Here is a 24,568-nt window from a genome sequence, read left to right on the forward strand (position 1 = left end):
TGAACCACAGTAGGATGTATTTGTCTGGTGAGTAACAATCTCTATAAAGGCCTTTGTTGAAAAGGAATGAACAATTGAAATGCTCAAGTTTTTCAGATTACAATACAATTGTAATCCGAAACAAGTAGCGAAAGACAGCACGGTTACATAACTATGGAGATCACACTGCTAGAAAACAGTTTATGCATAGAAGGAATTAGCATACCTTTCTCCAACAATGTTTGCCTCAGAGCTTTAGCAAGCAGAACCCTTACATTTGGCACAGGATCAGAAGCCAGACTTAGAAGGCTGGGTAACAAGTGTTCAACAAAATGGTCAGCAGGCATGCACTCCTCTTCAACGACTGCCTGCAAAAGAAACCAATCACACATAAATACTAAAACAGCAAGCATCATTTTCAATAAAAGCAATAATCAAGAGGTGGCATCTGCTGTGCACTAAGTAGCTTAGGAAAGCCACAAATTCTTTCAGCTTCCATCTGCAGAAAGGAGATAATAATAATGCCTTACAGGATTAAGAACAAACAGGGATTTCGAGGAGGTCCAAAAGGATCTCTCCAAACTGGACGGAGTAGTAAAGTGGAAAATGTAATTCAGTGTAAACAAACATAAACCTTACACTGGGGCAAAAATGCCTAATTTCACATAAGCATCAATGAAGTCTAAACTGGCAGTGACTGGCTAGGAAGAAGACCTTGGCATCATGGTGGAGAGCTTGGGGGGGGGGGAAATGGCAACTCAGTGTGCTGCATTTGTGAAAAAGTGATCACTAGGAAAGGGACTGAAAATAAAACTGCCAATACTGCAAACAGTTCTTATCAGCACACCTCAAAAAAATAAAAGCCGCTGTAGGGTTGTGTCAGGGAACTGCCATTAGCAGGGCAGGAGGTGTCATTGATGTACAGACAGCCCTGACACCTCCTCAGTAGCGACACCTTGTCAAGCGGGAAAAGCGGTACCTCCTCCAGCGGGGAGGAGCAAGTGGCAGGCAGCCCGATGAGGTAGGGGCTCGAGGATGTTACTGAGAGCCCCAGCACGCCTCATGAGTTTTGCTCTGAGGGGAGCGCGCCACTTCTGTCGCCCCAGTTGCACAGAGGGGTCAAAGGGAGACAAGGGGAGGAGGCACCTCAGTATGCCTAAATTCCTATGTTGGGGTCACAGCCGGGAAACAGACACTCCCGGATTCTGCAAGTGACTGAGACGGTCATGTTTTCTTGTTCTCTGCACTGTAAATAGTCTGCACCAATAAACTGTTTAAAAGACAGTTGGGACTCATGCTTGGTCACTCGTGAGCAACCACCAGCAGATCTGACAGGTTGGAAAAGGTTCAGAAAATGGTATCCAAGATGATTCAAGGAGATGGAGCAACTCCATCACAAGCAACGATTGCAATATTTGCAGCTTTTTAGTTTAGAAAAAAGGGCTCACTAGAGATGTACAAAATACCGCATGGGGCAAAGTAAGTGGGCACAGAAAAGTTCTCCTTCTCATATAAGTCCTAGAACCCAGTGTTATCCAATTGAAACTGTGTTGAAAGATTCAGGACAGACTAAAGAAGTGCTTCTTCACACAGTGCATAGTTATATGATAGAATTTGTTACTCCAAGTTGTAGCAATGGCTACCAACTTGGATGGCCTTAAAATGTGGCCAGACAAATTCATAGAGGATGAAGCTAGCAATGGATACTTGCCAGCACGACTGTGTCCTACTTCCTGTAGTGGAGGTGACAGGTCTCCAAACACCAATTGCTAGGGGTCTTTTGGTCTTCCCCTAGGGATCTGGTTGGTCACTGTGAAAATAATGTGCTAGACTGCATGGGCATTTGGTCCGATCTTATGATTACAAGAAGATAACGTTTTCAAGGCACTTGGAACACCCTAAGGGGTACTTGAATGCAAAGTGTTTATTAATAAGAAGTATTCTCAACATTTCTTTCCAAGGAGGCACCTCAGTTTCCCTTGTGGTACAGTTTTAAGCAGCAATATAGGCCGTGTTACATCAGAACACCTAAGTAAATTGTATCAAAACAGGTGAGAAAAGTGGAAAAAGGGGGGGGGACAACGTGTAGTAGTTAAGTGGGATGGCAGAACCTCCACTGAGAGTCTTGATAGGACTTGTTGCCAATGGATTTGAGAACTCTTTGGCTGGTTTTAATTGTGTTCCTACTTGTTCTCTCAGTCATGAGTGGTGCCCCCTCTGAACAGGAACCATTCAAACTAAATCCTTTATCATAAGAAGCAAACAGTGTCTTAGTATCTATTCAAACAGGCAGAAATTTAAAAGACAGCAGATTCCTTTACATTAATTCAACGTTATACATGTTCCTCCTGTAGATGTTCATGTCGTAACTCCTATCATTTTCTTACTTCACACAACTCAGAGTAGCATGCATACAGTTTTCCAGGTAGTCTTCCATCCAGTTAGCTTCCATGCCCTGCTTAGCTTCAGCAGTATAACTGTGTGAAGGCAATTCTGTTCTTTATTCACACCCTAGCCATGAAAGAAAGAAAGAAAGAAAGAAAGAAAGAAAGAAAGAAAGAAAGAAAGAAAGAAAGAAAATCCCACCTGGCAGATGAAGGCAAATGCTTGTCTTCCAACCCACTTGGAACAATGGCGGAACCTCACAATCAACTCATTAATGAAATTTAAACCCAGAGAGTTTGCACTGTTTGCATAAAATTTCTGTAATATTGCCACAACCTGGGGGGGGGGGATGACAAAAGGAAAGAATCAGGTCATGAAAAGTAACAAGTAAAGGTGCAACAATGCTGGTGCAACAAATGGCTAAATAATATAACATGTACAGCAAATGTAGACACAGGGAAAGTTCAAAAGCCTACCAGCTTGAAGGAGATCCACCTGACTTCAGAAACTTTATCTGAACAGAGTGTTAGTGCAATATGCCGCAAATAGTCATAGACGTCATTGGGGTTATAGAGCTCCAGTATCAAAATGAGTTGCCTAAAATAAAAGAGAAATAATAATTTACAACACTCTCTTATTGGTCAAAGGATCATAGAATTATAGAATTGTAAAGCAGTGTTTTTCAACCACTGTTCCGCGGCACACTAGTGTGCCGCGAAATGTTGCCTGGTGTGCCGTGGGAAAAATTGAAAAATTCAAGAGAATTACTTTATATATAGTCAATATAGGCACAGAGTTAATTTTTTTAACATTTTCTAATGGTGGTGTGCCTCGTGATTTTTTTCATGAAATAAGTGTGCCTTTGCCCAAAAAAGGTTGAAAAACAGTTGTAAAGGGACCCTGGGGGGGGTCAGCTGGTCCAACCCCTGCAATGCAGGAATCTCAATTCCATCCAAAATCATACCAGACCCTGCTTAGCTTTGCAAATGTGCTATCAGTTTTATTGCTGCACCACTAGGATGGCCATGCTATCTTCTTGCTCAAGAGGGGGTTTCGGATGACTAACAATGCATGGTAATATAATAATAATAATAATAATAATAATAATAATAATAATAATAATAATAATAATAATAATAATAATAATACATATTTTATACCCTGCTTACAAAACATCTAAGACGTTTATACACAAAAACCCTAAAATAAAAGCAGTAAAAAACCAAGTTATTTTAAAAACAATTAAAACCAGTTGTAAACTAAAGAGAGATCAGCACATGTCTGGATATGCTTGCCTAAACAAAAATGCTTCAAGCAGGCATCAAAAAGCATACAGTGAAGGCACCTGCCTGTTGTGAAAGTGTCGGTTGCGCCACACCGAAAGAACAATTTCTTACAAGTATACAACGAGTGCTGTGTGGTATCTGTAATGGTGCCAGTTCCACAAATTGAAGCTGTCAAGTGAGCACATATGGGGTAATAGGATCCTGTAAGTAAGCTATTAAGGGCTTTATATAGCAACAATAACGACTTGAACTTGGCCCAGTAATAAATCGGAAACCAGTGCAGATCTCTGAGAAGAGGTGTTATATGCTGGCAGGGTCTCACTCCTATCAGCAAACGTGCAGCAGCGTTTAGAACATCAGCAAATTTTGAAAGCAAAGTACAAACTATGACTACTGTCTTATTATACACTTTATATTTTGGAATCCACACAGCCGATATTACAACCACAATAAGAAACATCAACGGATATGTTACTTGTCACTTAGAACTGAGAACCTTGTACTGAAATTACAAGGTTCTACACTAGATGTCAGTGTTATTACACAGAATGATCTGCTGCATAGATTTATAGTCCTGCTTTTAAGTGGCGCTTGCTGTAATTCAAAGCCAAATGGAAACCACTAAATAGCAAATACATACAAAGCTGAAACTAGTTTCACTTACTCTGCAAGCTCATAACGAAACCGCCAATTCCTGCTGTTATCCGTAACCACAAATTCTTGTAGCTGGTAAAGGTACTCACGTCTTTTGTCAGCGTGAAGCAACTACCCCCGCAAAACAAAACCCAAAATGAATTAATACCTCACAACTGAACCTAGTAGATCATATTAAATATTAATCTAGCACAATTCTGAAGCATTAAACATTTCTTTCCTAACAACAACTTTTCCTTATTCAGGTTAAATGCTAGTCTGCTGTAGAGTTTAGTGCTGGATCAGGACTGGACTTTAGACCCTGCTCTGCCATGAAGCTAACCTGCCATGAAGCTAACTGACGTAATTGGAAGCCATGGTTTCCTAGTGCATGAGCAGCCCTTGTTGGTCTTGGGTTTGTGGGCTTCCTTCCTATTTCAAGGAAGCCACAGTTCTTCATTACATCACAGCTTAGGGAACAAGCCACAGTTCCCTAAGCTGTGATGTAATGAAGAACTGTGGCTTCCTTGAAATATGAAGCATAAGCTTCCAATCTCCTCCTCTGGTACATGAAAGAAGAAAGAGAAGGAAGCCCACAAACCCAAGACCAACAAGGGCTGCTCATGCAGTAGGAAACCATGGCTTCCAATTACGTCAGAACCAGACCTCAACCTAAGCTACTAAACAGGGCTCTTAGGATAAAATGGGGAGAGAGAAAACCGCGCCCAGTGCCCTGAGGTATGTACACTACCCTAACAGAAGGACAATAATATAACAAAGAAATAAATCTCAGTAGTAATTTGTTTCTGACAATGGAAGCACAGGGCTAATATAAAGTATCCCATTTCATTCGTCGTTAATTTCAAAGGTTCAAGTAGTCAAAACATTTGCAGATATTACAATTAGGAAGCAGATCCTGATAATGCTGACCAGTAATTATTGTTTCACGTAACTTCAACTTCTTTATGCAATGTGTTAATGATTTTAAGACCAATTTAAACATTACAGTCCCTGTACAGTGGCTGTCAAAGCCATTCACCTGTATCAGTGCAGCACAGTACTTAAAAGCAAGGCCTATGTATGCACACTATCTACACACCAGGGTCACCTTTGCATTGGACATATATAGCATTTGCAGTTAGATATTACAGAGGTTTGGGCTAGTACACAGACTTAGGGAGCCTTCAGTCACACAGTGATATCAGTGGGACTTCTCCAAGTACGATTAACAATGGTCAATCATCCATTATACCCACTATGAAAGTGCAAATTGGGAAATTTATTTTCAGGTGGTTGTGATGGTGAAAACGTTTATGAATTAGTCATCAATTTTTTCCCTTTAAAAATTTAACATCTGAGCTCTCTATTCAATTGGTACATCCATTTTTGACACTTCTTCAACCATATGACGCAATACATAACAATGCAGATATGGATTGCACACCAACACAATGGGTTGCCATCCAATGCTGTGATAGCAAATTTCTGCTCAAGGAACAGGACTTCACTTTCCTCTCCTTCCTCCAGCAGCTCTTATGCACTCCCTAAATCAGCTCTGGAAGATCCCCCAATCCTCTGGAGCAGATTTTGAAGGTGCAGTTAGAGAGTGAGGAGTTAGCATGAAGTTAATCTTCAGAAATGAAACATTTTTTTCTCTTTTTTAGCTTTTCCATGTTCCTCTCTAAACCAGGGCATGCCTCTAAGAAAAATATAGCTGAAACAGAGCAAACATGAATGACTTAGCTCCATCTACCTTAAGGAAGTCATAAAGATGTTTAAGGATTCCAATTCGCACTTCATCCAGATCTTTTAAGAAGCCGTTGAAAATAGGCACTAGATCCGCTGCTGTTAACTGATCTCCCAAAATAACAGCCAGTTCATGAATAGAGAAAGCAAGTGTCCGACGCACCTTCCACTGTAAACAGTTAACAAAAATGGAAAACAAGACTGAACTCTGCTGAGCAAATATAGCAAATTTAAAATGGAAAGTAAATGGGACATTATTTTTAAGCATAAAATGAACTTTGTTCTTTGACTGCATTGTGCATATGCGCACCTCTCGATATTGGCAAGGCAAGATGCTCTCTTCAACCTGCTATCCTGACAGCCTGAAGCTGGATTAGTTAAAATGAACTGTAATCTTATTATGGGCCAGTGAGGAAAGCAAGCACTTTATGGAATTTGAAAGGTTTAAGTTGTATGAAGCTTCTCCTTCTCCCTGTCCTCGCAGCTGATGGGAACTTTTGGGGCTCTGTTAGGCAAACTAGCACAGACAAATGTGCACTAAATATCTCATGCTCCTTACAAATCTGACACATACACCTGTAAAACATGTGGCGTTAAGTGATACTTGACTGCCATGTGCTTTACCTGTACATCTGATGCCAAGGTCTCGTATGTGTCTTTCAAACAATGCCAGTTCTGCCTACCAAGTGTTAAGGCCACACCAGGAAGGCTGTACGCACAGTGTTTTGCAATTTCAGTATCAACAGTCTGTGCTCGAGCAGGGTCCGTCATAGATAAGTACTGGTCCAATAAAGGCTGAGGTATGATATCCTGGAGACAAAAGAAGAAGAATTAAATTATTGATGATAATAATAAATTAAACCAGAGAAAGAACATATCAGCACTGAAAGACATCTGTCCAAGTATAGCATTCCATCTCCCCGCTCCAGATGGCAACTGCACAGTAGAAACAAGCAAGTGCAGAACAGCAGCAGTTACAGAATACACAGCAGGCCAAACTTTGTCAGCTCTATCATGGGAAATAGCTCATACACATGAAGTTTAGACGGTTATGAATTACAAATTACAACTGAAAATAGCAATTTGTGTGCATTATTAAATTATATAGAGAATTTGCTTGTATATTTTAACTATGCAAATTATACCCATAATAAACCTGATTTAGGGCCTGGTCAAATGTTACTTTCTGAAGCTGGTGAATGAGACAGAGCAGGAAGAAAGCAGGACATGGGTGCATGTCCAAGAACGATCCACGGTCATAACCAGGCTGAGAAAAGAAGGTCTGATCAGCCTTTAAATCTATATTCATTGCAGTTCACAAAAAAGCTTATACTTCAGATTCTGTAAGAACCAAAATACTAAGGCTGGCTTCTAGACATTGGTCTAAAATGTTTAACTTATGGGAGAATAACTTCCCTATAGCACATCATTAAGAAATAGTTGAAACAACCTGTAATTTTGATTTATCTTCTTCATGAAGTGGATCATTCTTTTCTGCCTCTAAAGCTTTGTTGTCCCCACTGTGTTGCTCTTCTGAGTCCTATAAAAGTGCATAATATGCATTTATGGAAAGAACAAAACAGTATCTGGGGCACCGCATTAAAATTCAGTACAACACAAACAGTGAACATCTATGTAAAAACTGAATCCATGCTGCAGTGCTAAAAAATGTAATCAAACTATACAAAGATGTAAGCATAGAGAAAAGGTGCTATATTCATATGAGACTTCAAAGGTTCCATGACACCCATGGGGTTGTCTTGGTTTGTTACTAGCCCAGTGAGTTTTTGCCTCAAGGTGTGAGGGGGTTGATCTGGAGATAGGGACAGATGAAACCATTTCCTGGTGAGGTCTGGTCTCAGCAGCAGTTCCTCACTGGAGACTTATGCAATCCATGAATTCATGAATGCTCTGGGGGATTTTCTGACGGAGCTGGCAGTTCCACTAAGGCAAGATGCAATGGGCCATTGATGTGATCTCTTTCAATCGTATCAATAACCCATGTTATTATGAGGAGTTGTGGACAATGGAGCAGGCTGGATCACGGCTAGAGCACAAATGACATGGAACTCTGCAAAGAACTTGCCACTTGTTTCTGTTTTCGCTGGCCTATTCAAACACATAACTGGCTACATGTTTTATTGTATTTCATTCTTTTAGATGTTTTTAAATGTGTTTATTCTACTTTTAATTTTATTACAAATGTGTTTGGCACTCTGGGAGGAAGGGTGGGATAAAAATTTGATGTTTAAATAAAAATAAGATGACTGAGCATGTGTTATAGCACATAATCATACCTATTCGGTGGCAGTGAATGTCTACTTTACTGCCCCCACTGCCATGACTCTGAGTGGTGTGGAGTTTATTAAACTCTAACCTGGTGAATGGGTTATTACAATTCCCAAAAGCCTGCAGCAACAAGCACCATGAGGATAAAATTACTTACCTCTGCAAAGTCTTAGATGCCACTGTTGTGATCAGTCCTGATGAAGTGTCCAATGCACCACCTAGACTTTTGGGGGGATAATTTTCAGCTTCTGAGGCCTGAGGATGTGGACAAGGTGCTTGCAGTGATTTGACTGTGTGTCCTCTCAATCCTTGTCAGCCATGGCTAATTTGAGGTAGCCAGGGGACATGACCAGCTTTCCAGGGTATGAAGAATGCACAATTGCATGAGGGGTGTTGCCTGAAACCTTATGAGAGGGGCAATGCAACTCTCCTTTTAAAAACCCACCTTTGTCACAGAGATATACAACCACTATTACCTGGTTGCAAACATATCCTTCCTAAGCAAAGTGTTTGAGAGGGTAGTGGTGGCTCAGCTCTAGGCACACTTGGAGGGAAATGATTGCCACAGATGGGGACGTGGTCCTCCAGATGTTGCTACACTCACAACTCCCATCATCCCCAGCTAGTGTGGTCAAAGGCTATGGATTATGGGAGTTGCAATCCAGCAACATCTGGGTCCATTTCAATCTGGATCCAGGTCTGGCTTGGCTACTTGATCGGCCAGAAGGATAGCCTTTATTAGCAAAGGGACCAAATATCCCAGCATCTTTTGATAGCACTGATCATGGTATCTCCCTGGACCAGCTCTGGGTTGGAGGTAGTTTTACACTGGTTCTATTCCTATATATGGAGCCGGGTTCTGAGAATGTATGCTTAATTTGCTCTGGTACATATTGCAGAAAATTCAAAGGTTCATTCGTTCTTCTACCCCATCTACCATGATGATAGTACTTTCAACATTTCCTACATCCTACTGAAGGTGCCATTCTCAGTGGCCAATCTATAATTCTCAGACTCCTTTCTCCTGGGGATCTGCCAGTCTAAGCATTTATTTGAAGCATTGCAAGGCCTTGGTATTTGGACTGGTTTTCAGGGCTGGGATAAAGCCAGTACTCATACTCAGTTGTGTTTAGATAAATACATAGGCATGATTTAGTGCGCTCTGCTAGTTACATTTGGCTGCTATTTTAAGTTTAGGCCCAGTGCCCTGCATTTTCAAGGTGGAAGGCTACAAGTCAAAATAAGTAAGTAGAAATCTTTAGTAGTACAAAATGACTGACAAGCCATTAACCCCCCCGAAAAACACACTTATTTTTTCCTGCCATGACCAAAACTTACCATATTTTTAATCACAGTTGGACTGGATGGGTTAATTGCCTCATCCTGGCTTGGCAATGATGATAAGGTGCTGTCATTCACTGAATTGGGATCAAGGACCAAACCTGGTGTATCTTCTGGGTAGTTCCCATTGACTTCTTCATTCTGCTTGATCTCATAGCAACCGACAGAATCAAGGTGAGCAGCTCTAAGTGCAGCAGACAGTACTTGAACCTGAGCTGATCAAATGCAACAAGTCCCATTAAGTTTCTTTTCATGCATCTCCTTTTACAAGTCCTAAAAACCTATGTCAGAAAACCCCTCTCAAAAGGAGCAGAACAAAGCTTTGAAAATTGAACAATGAAAGAGATTGAGAACTGCAAAACTTTTAATATTAACTTATTACACAGTAGTTCTTGAAAGGAATAAGATCTATTCTTCACAAATTTGCCTATCAATGCCTCTGTGCCTATACGGAAACTCTAGATTCAGATGCATTTTTGAAAGATTATAATTTATTTACAGATTAAGTATAGGAGGTTTTCAGCTGCAATCCTGTAAGCATTTACATGAATTCAAAAAGATTACTTCTCAGTAAGCATATGGGATTCTGCTGTGAGATACATAAAACATCACAAAGATGACAATACAGAAATTTAAAGTTCACAGACGTAGAACTGGCCCAGGATTTTTTGGATCCCAAGCTAACCCCACTATTTCTATTTTTAGTACAATAACTAAAACCTCTTTACTGCTCCTAATAAACACATTTCTACTTTGGGCTGCTTTGCCCTCTGCTCTCATTTCTTATGCCTCATTTATTAGATCCTATTGTGTTATCATATATACCATGCATCTTGGTTTTACCAACAGCTACTACTACACAAGACAGGCTTAGTTTTGGCTTTGTGATCAGCTAGGAGAAAGGCAGCAATCCTATGTATGCTTACTGAGGAGTAAACCCTACTGAAGACTTCTGAGTAAACAGGACTGTGTTTAAATCCTGCTTTTATTTAAAGTTCAAACAACCAGACACCTGATCTAGCATCTGTAGACAAACTACACTAGAAACCATTAACTAGTTGAATTCAGAGCTGATATTGGGAATCTTGAGGTCAACCTTCAAAACCATAATGGCTCTTTTTTCTTTTTTTCTTCCAGGGCTGCAGTCTACTTTTGAATGCAATTCTAAACAGAAAGGAAGCAGCTGAGGACCTCAGTGAAGGCTGTACTGTGGCAGCACTCAAATGCCAACACAACTGCCCTCCTTCCGTCTATGACAACTCAAGCAGTAAATGCTTTTTAGAACAGCAAGAAGTTTTCATCACATGCTGCTGGAGACAGACGGCACTTCCCATTTGTTAACTATAGAGAGATGTAGCTGGAATTTATTGTGGTTAAAGGGAAATGCATGCAATCCTAAAACAGAATATAATAAAACAATTGTGAGCAACATGTTTCCCAGAGCAAAATCTTATGAAGAAGGGTCTAAGAACACAAGAGTGTAAGATCTTACCTTGAACATCTGGGTCATCCATGTGTTCCTGCAAACTCTGCAGAACTTTTTTTATTTCACTGCTGGCAACACAATTATTACAAAGAACTTCCGACGCCGGACAGCTCTCTTCATGTATCTCAGTTTTGCACTGAAGCAGTTCTAGATCCTGACTTATGTCAGGAAGAGGAGGACGCCAATATAAGAAGGTATTGAACACATCCTCTGCTGATTGGACCCTTGAGTTCACTTCCTGATAACTGTTGATTTGACATTCCTTAATATCCTTGGTCACATAAGGATCAGCATTATCACTCTGAGTCAATATAGTCTGATCTACTCCAATGGTTACTTGTGTAGCTGAACTTTCTTCTGTTGCACCTGAATTTGAATTCTCACATCTAGCAGAAGGCCCGTCTGTCAGTGATTCCAATTTCCCCCCCACTTGCTCCTCTGGACTGAAAAAAGAAGCAGCATTTTTTTAAAAATTGAAAAAACAAATTTCACTTAAACATAGTATCTTAGGTAATACTTTAACTGCAATAATTGCAACTTTTCTCTAAAATCTTGCTTTAAAAGATGCTTCATTAAATCAACTGAAGTTAACTTCAGACCTCCTAAGACGTCCTTAGCTGATACTGAGGTGTGCAAATATGACATCTGAAACTACCAGCTTTTATCACAAGGACACTTTTCAGTGTATTTTGAAGTTTATCTGCATAGCTGACAGAAGCCCTCTCTCACTTTATTTTAAGAACTTAAAAATATGAATTGCATTGAAACTACAGACTACAGTTGTACCTCTTGTTACAAATGCTTCAGGATGCGTACAACACGGGTTACGAACACGCCAAACCCGAAAATAACGAAACACACTACTTCCTGGTTTGGTGGTTCGCGCATGCACAGGCGTGTCAAATGACATCACGTGCATGCGCAGACGCCCCAAATCACGTCATGCACATGCGCAAGCGCGGCGCTTCAGGTTACGCATGTCACGGGTTACAAATGGGGCTCCGGAACAGATCCTGTTCGTAACCAGAGGTACCACTGTAGTTGATTTGAAAAACAAGTAAAAGACACCCTACTACTTAGGGTATGGGTGTGTATATGTGTACCAATTATTGTCTTGGACCAAAGAATAGAGTTCAAGGTTCAAATCACCGTTGGGCCAGTTTGTTTTTAAAAGTCTGGTTTAATATAATCTGCAAACTATAATTTAATGTGAACTCACAAACTTACTGGCTTGTTACGACATCTGAACCCAGGCTCGTGGTTTGCTTCACTCCAAGGGAGCCACAGACAGTAACCAAGATTTGTTCTTGACTTACTGCATATGGTTTATTGGGGGCAGGAGGGGGACCACGAACCTGGGTTCAGGTGTCACAGCAAGTCAGATCTTGGCTTGTTTCCTAGCGGCAGTGGGATGGAGGAAGACCATGATTTAATATGACATGTGAACCAAGCGATAAACTAAACTAAGCCAAATCACTGTACCTGGATGGCACGTCATTTGTATTGTTGCCTGTTGGGCATGGACTGGAAGGCCGGATGCTAAGTGTCCCATCCTCCCGAATGTAAAGACCAGCACTGGAAGGGTTTGCAAAAGTAGAAATAAACGGCCCGAGGGACTGGAAAGCAGCTTGACGAACCTACAGTATTGGAAAAGTAAGAAGACACAATTGGCTTGATAACTATACTTCTGGAGACAAGTGTACACTTTGCTGTTCCAATATGATTCCAAAGTATCCCAATCAACTAAATGAAAAGCACCAGGGCAAGGATAATAGTATAATTTCACTGCTAGAATGAGGCAAGTTTTAACTGTTTCAAGGATCTGGACCAATGTCAAACATCAAACAGCTAGATGTAACGCATCAAAAAATATCATGAGAATGTAGCTGCACATTGTTTGGGTTACTTATTGAAGGGAGGGGAATCCATTTCTGAAACAAAACAGGTTATTGGTGCCTGGATTAAGTCCACATTCTCCTCCAAGCAGGTGGTCTGTTGTGCTTTCAAAGCTAGCAACTGACCAGCTATTAGGCACTTCATGTACAGCTCTCCAGTCTAGCAGGAGAAAATGCACATGCAGCCCCAGATGCCTGGGCTATGAACACTCAGCAACAGAAACCACACATGGTATTTATGTACATGTCAATGAGCCAGTCCAGAAAGAGATCACTGAGACTGAAGTTTCCTCACTAAACAGGGTGCTAGAATTCATAGCCAACACTTCAAGAATGACATTACATTCATCTCAAGTTAAGGAGGTTACACCGGCAGAAAAATCAAACACACTACTACACTTTGGTTCAAAACAAAAAACAAAAGGGGGAAAAAATCAATATGAGACATATTGCTACTTGTTAACAAATAAGATAATGCTTTGAGGCAACTAGTAGTGCTTAAAAACCTAATGTTAAAGAATAAAAACAACTTTTGAGCAAACCATACGATATTATTACAAGTACGGATTTAACAAAAAAATATACAAACATAATTTCCTTTGACCCTTAGCATAACAGAATTACTTTTATGTTTTGCCATTTAGATTGCAGAATGAAGGCAGAGGGGCTTAATACAGGAAATTCAAGAACTATCAATCTCCTTGGGAAATCAAAGGAACAGACCAGATTTGTATTATTATTCACATGCTCCAAACAGTCAACCATCTAAAATTCAGCACATAGGAGACAGAGAAAGGACAAGGAAATATTTGTTTATTTCTGCTACGTGTGCTTAGGCTTAGTTATAATAGTATATGGGAACTAAGGACTTATGCCAAAGGCTTCACTGAAGAGATGTGTTTTGAAAAAGTAAGACGGTCCATCGGGACCATGAACATTTACAACAGAATAAACTCTAAATTAAAAGGGCTGTCACAAGTCATCTCTGTATGGAAGCAAAAGAAGAAAGCTGATCAATATGCAATCATGAAGAGTTGATTAAAGTCTGCTTTTGACAGCTGAACTACTATTTGCTTGCTTAAAAAGCTTCCATCATGCATCAGCTAACAGAAACAGAGCTTTAATGACTTGCAATTAATTAGCTGAGAGGAGCAACTCAAATAAACCATTCAATAATTGTCACTTGAGCTAGTCATGGTCATTTATCAAAAGACAGAAAAGTACAACTGCAATTTAAGATGGACTAATCCACTCTCTACTTACCCATCTGCAAGGGTCACTGATGAGACTAATAAAGAGGGGAGACAGCTTGCTTCTCCGAACTTCAGGTGAAATGGTGTAGGAGACAGCCATAAAGCATTCAGCACAAGCTTTTCGCATACCCCAAACACTATCAGAGCAGAGCTCAAAAAACTTTGGAATCTACCAAAATAAAGACATATCAGATCAAATAGTTCTAAAATAGCAATTTTACTGAATTGCACTGCAGCCCTCAACACATCTACTGTGAAGACATTTACTTCTAAATAATTATTTGAGGTTTCAAGTAAGGGTTTCCCTTTTGAAAACATCATTTGGCTAGCAGTTTCTAGCGAACAGCAGCAAATGGTATCAAGTGACTTGTTAACAAATAAATTAAAGCATTCAGGTTTATTTTGGTAATTTGGTAATTCTGGCTACAAATACTACGTGCAGTTGCACATAAACAGATACTTACGTCACAGAAGAAAGCTAAGCTGCCTGAGACTGTCAATCTGATTTATTTCAATCCATGAAGAGAAGCTGACAGCAGGGTCAGATACCTTTACAAATATTAATGTCCTTTCAACAAGGCTTAAGAAGGAATGCTAATGCTGAAGGATTATCCTTGCAAATTGAAGTTATCAATAGCAACCACCATGGCTAGCTAAAGATCAAGCACAACAGTTTTAGCTTGAGGGAGAAATCTGACACATGGATGAATTTCTGAGACGTTAGTTTTACAAGTCTCAGGGGGGAGGAGAGAGAAAGAAAGAAAGAAAGCTGCTAGCATGGGATCAAAACGATCTTCTTGTTGCAGTGCTGCTATGAGCATGCCATGGATTGTTGTTTTTAAGTAACATTGATGTATTCTTCAGCCACCCAACACCCACCCAGTATCATATATTCATAAGCCGCATTCTGTGTGCGCCTTGGTGCATTTGATGGAGTTGCTCCAAGGTTTGATTTCAAGGGTGTCCAGAGACAGTGCATCAGACACACTTCATCAAAAAAGAAAGCATGCACTTCTGGATTCTCTCTCTTTTCCTTAGAGGTTTGGCTTAAACCAGTTCTGTGTTAAATGTATTTAAATGTATTAAAAACACTAGGTTCCCTGAAAATCACTTCTTCCCACATTTGCCTACCTGACCCTAAATATATTCTTTAGAGGTCCTGTCCAGGTGCCCTCACCAAGTGAAGAGATGTAGCTGAGAAAGACAGGCTTTTTACGAGTGGCATGTGGGCTACAGAAAAGCCTCCACAGAGAGGATAGCCTGACAACTTCTCTATGGTGTTTTTAGTGCTAGATAAAGAAGCTTTTATTCACCCAGACTGCACATTGTTTTATTATATTGTCTGTGCAGTTAGAAGTCTCCCCCCTGTTTTTTATTGTGGGTTTTATTGATTATCTATTGTATTTTTAGTATTTAGATACTTTAATATGTAAGACTCTCAGCATATATTATTGATGGACTGCTCTATAAATTTAACGAAATGGCATAGCTTCAAGACCCGAAACTTTAACATACCAAGTTCTTTTCTGTGGCTTCTTGCCCCACAGCATTGCAAATATCTCCAAAGTTTGCTGCACAAACCTAAAACAAGAGAAACAAAAACTTTGTTTGCTTTTATGTATCAATTCTGAATCTGTATGTCTTTCTTTATTGTCAGGGAACCTTACATTTATACTGATCAAATTACAGTTCTTCACAGAGTAAGAATTTGTTTCTGCATTTGTTTTAGAAAGAACCTTGCTGCCTACTCTCCCAACCCGGAAAATATACTTTTATGGTATGTTTCCTACTTGCAGGCATTATTAATCATATTAACTGCATAAAGGTCTACAAGGTATGCTACTCAAATATTTTAATGCATACTAACAGCTGCTCAACACATTCCATAGAGAATGTGTGATAAGCAGGAAATGACTGAAAGGAAATATAGGATAATCAACTCTGTGGCCCTTATTCAAGAAAGCACAAGTACGTGATTAACTTTATGTACAGGTAACTCACAACTTACGTGGGGTTACATTCCTGGTCATTGTGTATATAAGCAAAACCATGTAAAGCCAGAACAGCAATCTCACAATTATTATTTATCAGCAACAGCTGTAAAGATGCAAGAACTTATTTTAAATAAGTGTAGGTTGTGAGTTACCTGTACATTTCACTAAAGCTGGAACTATGTTTTGGTCAATATATGAAAAAGAAAATGTTGCTTTTTAATGGTGCGCGCGCGCACACACACACACACACACACAAACACATTGAGTTTTACTGGTACTTACAGATGAAGATAATTTAACCTCCAAATTTGAACAGATAAATTCCAATGTAGATACACAAATAAGTCTTAAATAATAAGCACTAACCTTCCGAACTTGAAAGAGTTTCCCATCACCACAGAGTTCACAGAATCGGGGAAGCAGCAACTGTTCAACCGTTGATTTGTTCACCATAGAAGCCATTTTGCAGATTATCTAATAAGGGAAAAATATCTCAATTCTTTCTCTCCATTTAAAGTTCTCCTCTTGAAACTTAGCAGTTCTGTCAAAAATTATGTTAGACAATGTGACTTCTGTATATGAACTTCTTATGGCTTAGAAATCAAATTAATCAGATATTTACTTATTTATTTGGTTAAAGCAATTTCCCCTCACTTTTCAGAAAAAAGAAAAAGCTCCTAGAACAGTTTACAAATATCAGTAGTAAGATAGCCCCTGTCCTCAGGCTTACAATCTAAAAAGCATGACACAGAAGTAAAGGGGACAGGAAGTGGGGAGAGAGAAAAAAGCAAACTCAGGTGCTAGTTCTTTGTTAAAGATTTCTTGTAACAACCAGTTGGATTAGAAAGAGTTCAAAGGAGAAAAGGAAAGGAGCCAAATGTTGCTAGTTTCTGAGCTCAGCCAATGGAAAGGCCCTGCTTAGCAACCACTGTTTGTTTAAAACCAAGGTATAAATTTAGCAGACATTACCTGCAGTAAATATTCAGTTCCCTTTTTTCCAAACATAAAAGCCTCCCATCCCTCAAAGAGCAAACCAGATAATTTCTGTGCATCTTTGACTATAACACCTTTTCCAAATGCAGAATGAGTTTTTGTCTCAAACATTAAGAATTATAATGTTTTCTTAAAAAAAAAATTACCAAGAACAAACTTAGTTGGTCTCTAAGGTGCTACTGGAAGGAATTTTTATTTATTTTTTTATTTTGTTTTGACTACCTACCAACACGGCTACCAACACGGCTACCTACCTGTTTCTAAAAAATAAACATTTAAAAAATGTTACACAGTATGAATGTACTACCTTTCCCAAGGCTCTTGTAAAATTATTAAATTGCCAATACCACAAAAGTTCATTCAAATATTATAAGGACAAGCCTCCTAAACTTTGCTGGTTGTTGTTTTTCTTTTTTTTTAAGTCTCAGTATGTTTATAGAATATATTAAAAAAGTATATGGTTATTAAAAGTAACAGCTTACTTCTCAAATGGTTTAGTCACTGTGACTGAATGCAAAGAAAGAACTTGGAGAACATTATCCTATTCTGACTTTAATGGAATTGTCAGTCCTTGAAAAAGACATATGGCATTCAGATGTTACATTGGAAATTGGCCTAAGCAACTCCCAAACAAGAAACTGTAGCCTAGCTGGTAAAGTCATTTTATGGGTGAAGTGTCAGACAGCCATGGTAAAATGAAATTACGAATGTTCACATTTTGTCAAGACACAACGGATTTCTTGCAAATGATCTGAAGAACTCAATACACTTGGGAATTAGAAAATTTAAGCAACTATTTATAGGGAAGTATAAATTTAAAAGAAGCAATGATGCTATAGATTTTTGGACACCATAGCTTTAAGATAGTACCTTTAGGGAAAATTGCCAAATATTTTAACGCTGGAATTTATAACCCATTAATAGGACTATATGTGACTACTTGGAAGGATTATATTTTCTTTCAGTTTAATTCTTTCAGCAGCTGGAAAATAAAATAACACTTTTTTGTATTTTGACCTTTTCCTCCAAACAGTTATATTATTGGTCCATTGTGGGTTTAACTGAACTGGAATATAACAATTTTGATGGATAACAGGTTAAGATAACACTACACAGCAGTGACTTCAGAGCCAGGGAAAGAGAGCGTAACATGCCCAGTTCTTAAATGTCTGCAGCCCAAGAGCAACTGAAAACTAATACTGAGGCTGATATACAGTTCTTATGTGAAGAAGTGGTCTGTTTTGTGGCTGCCAGTGTCCATTATGTTGGAACTTACTTAGAATTTTTAAATTTGACAACATATTTCAATGTGCTTTCAGAACAGCTGTGTTTTGTTGATACTAATTTAGGATTCCTCTTTTTTAAAAGGAAAGCAGGAGGAGACACAAATACTAATACTTAAAAATACTTCAAGCTCCTACAGTTGATTTGTGACTCCCTTAGTCATGCTGGCCACATGACCTGGAAGCTGTAGCTGGCTCCCTCGGCCAGTTAAGTGAGATGAGCGCTGCCACCCCAGAGTCGTCCATGACTGGATCTAATGGTCAGGGGTCCCTTTACCCTTTAATCAGAAAGAATGATAGATCCTTCCAAGAAATAACTTTTATGAGTGGGTTCTTTTAGTAAGCAATATGGAGGCAAAGAAATTGGCTCTTCAGCAGTGGCCTCATCATTGTGGAATGCCCTCCATAGGCTTTTTTTTAAATGTGTTTTTGTGTGTTTGTTTTTAAGCTACAGCTCTCTGTCAAAGGTAATTTTCAGTCCCTCTAGTACAGGGGTTGGCAAAAAAAATTAGCCGTGGGCCGGTCCACTGTCCCTCAGACCTTGTGGCAGGCTGGAGAAGTGGCATTGTGGGGGGGAGCTGGAAGAAGAGGCAAGGGGGGCAAGTAGTCCTCCTCCCCACCCCCCACCCCCAACCGCTGCACTTACCTTCATTGGGGCTGCCGCCACCACCACCGCTGCTGCTGCTGCTTCTCATGGGTAGGCAGAGCGAGCTTGTCCGGTCTGCTCTCTGGGCCACAGGAGCACCAGGGCGGCGGTAGCGGTGGCGGAGGGAAGATGAGTGGCACAAAAGGGCTGGCTCCGGAGAGGGGCTGCTTAAAATGGCGCTCAGCCAGCTCAGCCCAGCCCCCTTCCTCCTCTAGGCAGGGCGAGGAGAAGCCAGGGAGGAGGCATCACCACGATGTGTGTGGGGAGGATGGAATGGAGCAGGGAAAAAATGGCACAGCCCAAACAAACAGAATCCCCATGCCAATCCACAGACAGTCTGTGGGCCGGATCCTGAAGGCAATTGGGACTGATCCGGCCCACAGGCCTTAGTTTCCTGACCCCTGCTCTAGTACACCTACACAAAGGCCCTCCTCACATTACCAGCTTGACACCCAAATGCTAAAAAGGATGAGCACTCTTGTACTTAGAAAGTCCAATAAAGACGTTCTCCTACAAGTGCCACACTCCCCCTTCCCTTATTACATTCACCTTAGAACTCACTTCACCTGTAGAGCAAGGTCAACAGGGGCGAAGCCTGGTCATGTGGCTCATACCGACTGAATACACTATCAAGCACATCTGGCACATCCTTTACTCCTCTCTCTCTCCTTCACTGTATCGTCACTTAAAAAACAAATTTAAAACTAGGCCAGTCAAGAATAAGAAGTCAATAACAAAGGTGGAATTACACCTGTATAGTCTTCAGTTATTTAACTTTGTACAAACAAGTTAAGATGGTAGATATAGGGCTTGGTTCCCTACTGCAGATTTAGAAGAATTTCCAAATGAAAGACAACTGCTACTTACGTTTACAGCTTCCACTTTGTATTCATCATCACTCTCAGGAGCGGAAAGATCTAACAGGATTGGACACACTTTATTTTCAATATCATATTGACCAACAAGACCTTGTTCCAGTAGTATGAGCAGTGAGTCCTGGCTTGCTTTTCTAACCTATCAATGTACAAAGGAGAAAATGAAAACCAGTAAGAAAGAATTTCCCCCCAATCTGCAAGAAATGTCGCAGCAGCAGCACTGAAAATCAGAAAAGCTAATTCATGTTCTTCTGCATTTGATAACTTATCACTGCCTTTTGTTTGTAAAAGTATTATTCTAAGGGCACTGTGAAAGAGGTCATCTCAGATTCAACTCAATCTAGCTCACACAGAATACATGTGAACACCAGTTACATCCATACACTAGAACTGCTAGATAAGGTTTTCTGCTGGCTAGAAAGATTGCTTATTGTGGCCCTCACAGATGCTCATTTGGATATATTAAATTGGAAATGTTCAAGAACAGTCATTTCCTGACCAGTTATTGAAAGATAACCTCCAAACTCACATCTATCTTAGATTTGTAAACTTGATTTAAAGAGTATATCAGAGCTACAAATGACCTCCTCCCAATGCTAATTTATTATTATTGTTATTATTAATTTCATTTCTATATCGCTTTATATTTTTAAGAAAAATCTCAAAGCAGTTTACAGCATATTAAAACATCAATAAAGCAATCCCAAATCAAACATTTCTGAAGAAAGTCAAATATAGAGGATACAGTCAAAGCAACAAAATTAACAGAAAACTAAAATTTTATCTTAAAGATTTCAAAATAAAACATTACAAAGGAGGTCAACTACAAAATACATATTTAACACAAACCAAGTTAATAAAAAAAATTAAGAGCTTTTGTCACATCATCACTTAATTTAAGATGGTAGAAAAAAGCTATTACTTTGGGTAGGAGATGTAACAAATCTAATGCAAGAACCTGAATGTGACTCAAGGAAAACAGCAAGAGTGCAGGGCTAAAATTGGGGGTTTCCTCAGTTATCTATATACCGGTAACTGTTATTTATTATGATGGCAACAAACTTAAATCAATCCACCCTAGAACTATCTCATATACTGTACTCTAATGATATAAACAAGCCTCTTACTCACATCTGCAGAAACAGCTGCCACCTGAGAAGGAATTCCAACTTGCTAATATATTTAATACTGTGCCAGTTGCACTGACTGCCTATTTGTTTCTCAGCTCAATTTAAAGTGGTGGTTTTGACTTTTAAATCCCTAAGGGGGTGCTACAGAATCAGCTCCCATGTGAACCTCCTTGGGTTTTGAGATTATCCTTGGAGGCCCTGCTCTGTTGCCTACCACCAAGCAGACTAGCACGTACCAGACACAGGGCCTTTTCATTGATAGCCCCATTTCTTTAAAATTCTCTTTAAGCAGACATTGAAAACTGTATTGGTTTTGCTTAGTTGCTGATTTTTTAAAATGTAAACATTAAGACAAAATTATGCCTTAGTTTATGAGAAGAAGCCACAGCAAGTCTTGGGCTAGTGCACTCTCCTTCCATTGCACAGAAAGGATGAGCTTGGAAACTTTAACTTTTGTTTTTGATTAACGGCAATCCAAACTCTGAACTATTGTTTATTGAAACAAGTTAGCTTCACAACAAACCATAGTTAAGATTAACCACAGTTTGTCCAGGTTTGGATGTCACAATAAATTGATTAACTGCTCCTCGCTGCTATGCTGGAGGAGGACAGGGGAGCGTATGAGCCTAAGGCTCACCACAGCTCATTCTTGTTAAATCACAGTTTGCCACTGTCTAATTAAGGGTCTCCAACTGAAGTCACTGAATAACAATCTTAAGTCCAGAACTTTTTACCTGGTTATTTGGATCTGTGAGATATCTCACCACAATAGGCATAAGGTATTCAGAAAAGGAGGTAGGAAAGTTTTGTCTACTCTCCTGTAGAAAAATAGCAATGGGTGGTATCTGCTCCATTAATTCTGTCCGTACAGTAGGCTCTGGGGATTTAGAGAATAAAGTAACAATGTTAGTTGATTTGAAGGTGGTAAACATATGCATTCAATGAACAGAATGTCATGCATTTGAATATAGCAACTTCTATATAAGCAGCAAAATCTTTTGGAATGACAGAACTTAATAGTGGCACAGAGCAATAAATTCATTTTTAGCAAAGTGTGCTAAAGAACATACTTCACATGCAGAAGCTCATAGATTCAATCCAGCTATCTTCAAGTAGAGCTCTGAGAGTTTCCTGTTCGCAACTCCAGAGAGCCACTGGCAGCCAAAACATGGCTAATCTAAATGGACCATGCACACAACCATATGCATTAGTATATCAAGAAAGAACTGGAACTCTCACCTGTATCTTCAGCCAGTCGGACCACTATTGCCATTACTGTCAAGTAATCTTCTTCATTGTGACTGAAATCTCGAAAGACATCAAGTAGACCCCTGGCAATGATTTGCCTGTAAAGGCAATGTTTTTTAAAAAAATAATAATAAGAAATATGTAACCCAAGCATTGTGAGCAATATAAAACAGTGGAATCTGATCAGTTCCATGTGTGGGTGGTCTACTGACGTAAGGTGACATTTTAAATATTTACAATGTAATGCAACATAGTGCAGCTTGAAGATTTACATAACAGAAGCAAACGTTGGCCACAATGTTCACTGTTCAGAAAAATATGAAAACATGTCATAGTATAACCAATAATTACGTCTTAAAACATCTTGTTGTGGCTGGTACTTTGCTCTGGCACTACTGGAGTTTGGAGAATGGTAGGGTTGCCATATGTCTGGGCAGAAATCACTTAAATAAAAAGGGAAAAAAGCTCAGCAACTTTTGTGTCCGGATTTTCACTCTTTGAAATACGGCAACCCTAAAGAATGCCCTGATTCCCTTCTCCGTTTCTGGCCCACTCTGACCACAGAAAACGTTTGAAGCTACACTGTTCAAAAAGCTAAGCAAATTATACCAAGGGATCAGAGTTCAAATTGCATGAGAGCCAGAGGGGTACATCCGCTTAGCTATTTTTTTAAAAAAGAAAGCTATTGGTTAGTGGGCACAATGTGCCAAGATAGCAGAAGTCGGGGGGGGGAGGCACTTATGGATTTAATTAAGGTTTTACCTCCCCACCTATCTGAGGGTTTTTTCTTTACAATCAAGCAGTGCATACAATTTACGAAGTAAATAAAAAGCAAATTACAGGGAAACAGCTAAAAAGAGGAAATTAAAAGGAAGAGAATGAAGTCAGACTGGGATGTGGAGAAAGAAAAATTATTTGAGGTTGTGGCAGAAGCTTACTACCCCATTCTAAGAATGTGGGGAGTTTAACCTACTGAACACAAACATATTATTTAAAATATTATTCTTAAAAATATATGTGGTTAAATCCTATAATATGAATATTACCTGCACTGAACATCTATGAAAAGGAGAGAAAAATGAACATGACAACATTTGCATAATTATTTGCATTGTTACCTGTTAAATATATTATCACTAAAAGCATATTTTTCCAGACGTGCAAGCGGAGCCAAGTTATCCTGTCCTGGAATGTCCAAGAATGCAGTTATCCTCATGCTATCACAATCTGGTCCATAGTCTTCAAACCCAACTTGAAGGGAAGAAAAGTAGCATGTAAGCAAGGAAAAAATAAATTATCAGCACCAAATATATCTAGTGGGGAAACCTTGAGTCTTTAAATCTAATCCACAAAAAATAACAAGGTTGCCAATTTTCACAACCTTTGGCACTTCTTAAAGCCTAAACTAATGAGATTTGTGATTAAACTTTGAAGGAATTCATACTGTAACTAGCTCATATTAGTGTAGAGACTGGCTTGGTAAGACTGGAATGAACTTGGAAATAAAGCGGTCAACACACAATTTACAACTTTTTTAAAGTCTGAATTTAAGGGGATTCTCTAAAGTCAGACAGTTGGAAAAGTTGTTCAGTGAGGCACTAAAAGATATATACATTTTCAGTTACTAATATACTGATACCATAATATCCTCCTGATTTATCTTATTACATTTGTTTTATATCTTTATTTGGACCAAACATATCCAAAGCTTCTTCACAGTGTTCAAAACTCCCATCATTCTAGGCACATTTTGCGACAGGGAATTTCATTAGCATGAACAGTTTCTGAGCTCTGGGTGCAGTACTGCGCCTTAGATTTCAGATTAAAACTGCAGAGTGGAAGGAAAGGAGGACCTTTTTTCTGCCTTCCCACTTCCAGCTACTCTCTGAAGACCGGAGGAAAAAACCTCTTAAGAATATTAGGGGGCTGGGAAGGGGAAGGACTAGACCAGTGGTGGCGAACCTTTTGGAGACCAAGTGCCCAAACTGCAACCCAAAACCTACTAATTTATCGCAAAGTGCCAACACGGCAATTTAATATGGGATAATAATTAATATACCGTAATTCCCTGAGTTGTTGAGGGGGGGCTTGGAACACAGTTGTTTT

The 24,568-nt window shown here is 39.5% G+C and overlaps 1 protein-coding gene across 3 annotated transcripts in view; it reads right to left on the minus strand.

Moving 5' to 3' along the window:
• LOC117049036 (serine/threonine-protein phosphatase 4 regulatory subunit 1-like) overlaps positions 1 to 24,568 on the minus strand; it is a 36,999-nt gene that overhangs the window by 1,737 nt on the left and 10,694 nt on the right. For 2 of the 3 annotated variants that reach the window (XM_033153620.1, XM_033153618.1), the window contains 17 exons: positions 23,581 to 23,713; positions 22,454 to 22,569; positions 21,949 to 22,091; positions 20,077 to 20,223; positions 16,654 to 16,761; positions 15,809 to 15,874; positions 14,304 to 14,462; positions 12,628 to 12,782; positions 11,152 to 11,588; positions 9,657 to 9,874; positions 7,480 to 7,569; positions 6,654 to 6,839; positions 6,037 to 6,198; positions 4,315 to 4,415; positions 2,841 to 2,961; positions 2,566 to 2,700; positions 206 to 347 (listed from right to left, as the gene is read on the minus strand). In XM_033153620.1, the coding sequence (XP_033009511.1) occupies positions 206 to 347; positions 2,566 to 2,700; positions 2,841 to 2,961; positions 4,315 to 4,415; positions 6,037 to 6,198; positions 6,654 to 6,839; positions 7,480 to 7,569; positions 9,657 to 9,874; positions 11,152 to 11,588; positions 12,628 to 12,782; positions 14,304 to 14,462; positions 15,809 to 15,874; positions 16,654 to 16,761; positions 20,077 to 20,223; positions 21,949 to 22,091; positions 22,454 to 22,569; positions 23,581 to 23,713 (2,619 nt within the window). The remainder of the gene's footprint in view (positions 1 to 205; positions 348 to 2,565; positions 2,701 to 2,840; positions 2,962 to 4,314; positions 4,416 to 6,036; positions 6,199 to 6,653; positions 6,840 to 7,479; positions 7,570 to 9,656; positions 9,875 to 11,151; positions 11,589 to 12,627; positions 12,783 to 14,303; positions 14,463 to 15,808; positions 15,875 to 16,653; positions 16,762 to 20,076; positions 20,224 to 21,948; positions 22,092 to 22,453; positions 22,570 to 23,580; positions 23,714 to 24,568) is intronic. The other variant, XM_033153619.1, reaches the window with a different exon arrangement.

The sequence above is a fragment of the Lacerta agilis genome, chromosome 6, assembly GCF_009819535.1.
Source record: "Lacerta agilis isolate rLacAgi1 chromosome 6, rLacAgi1.pri, whole genome shotgun sequence".
NCBI classification, from domain to species: Eukaryota; Metazoa; Chordata; class Lepidosauria; order Squamata; family Lacertidae; genus Lacerta; species Lacerta agilis.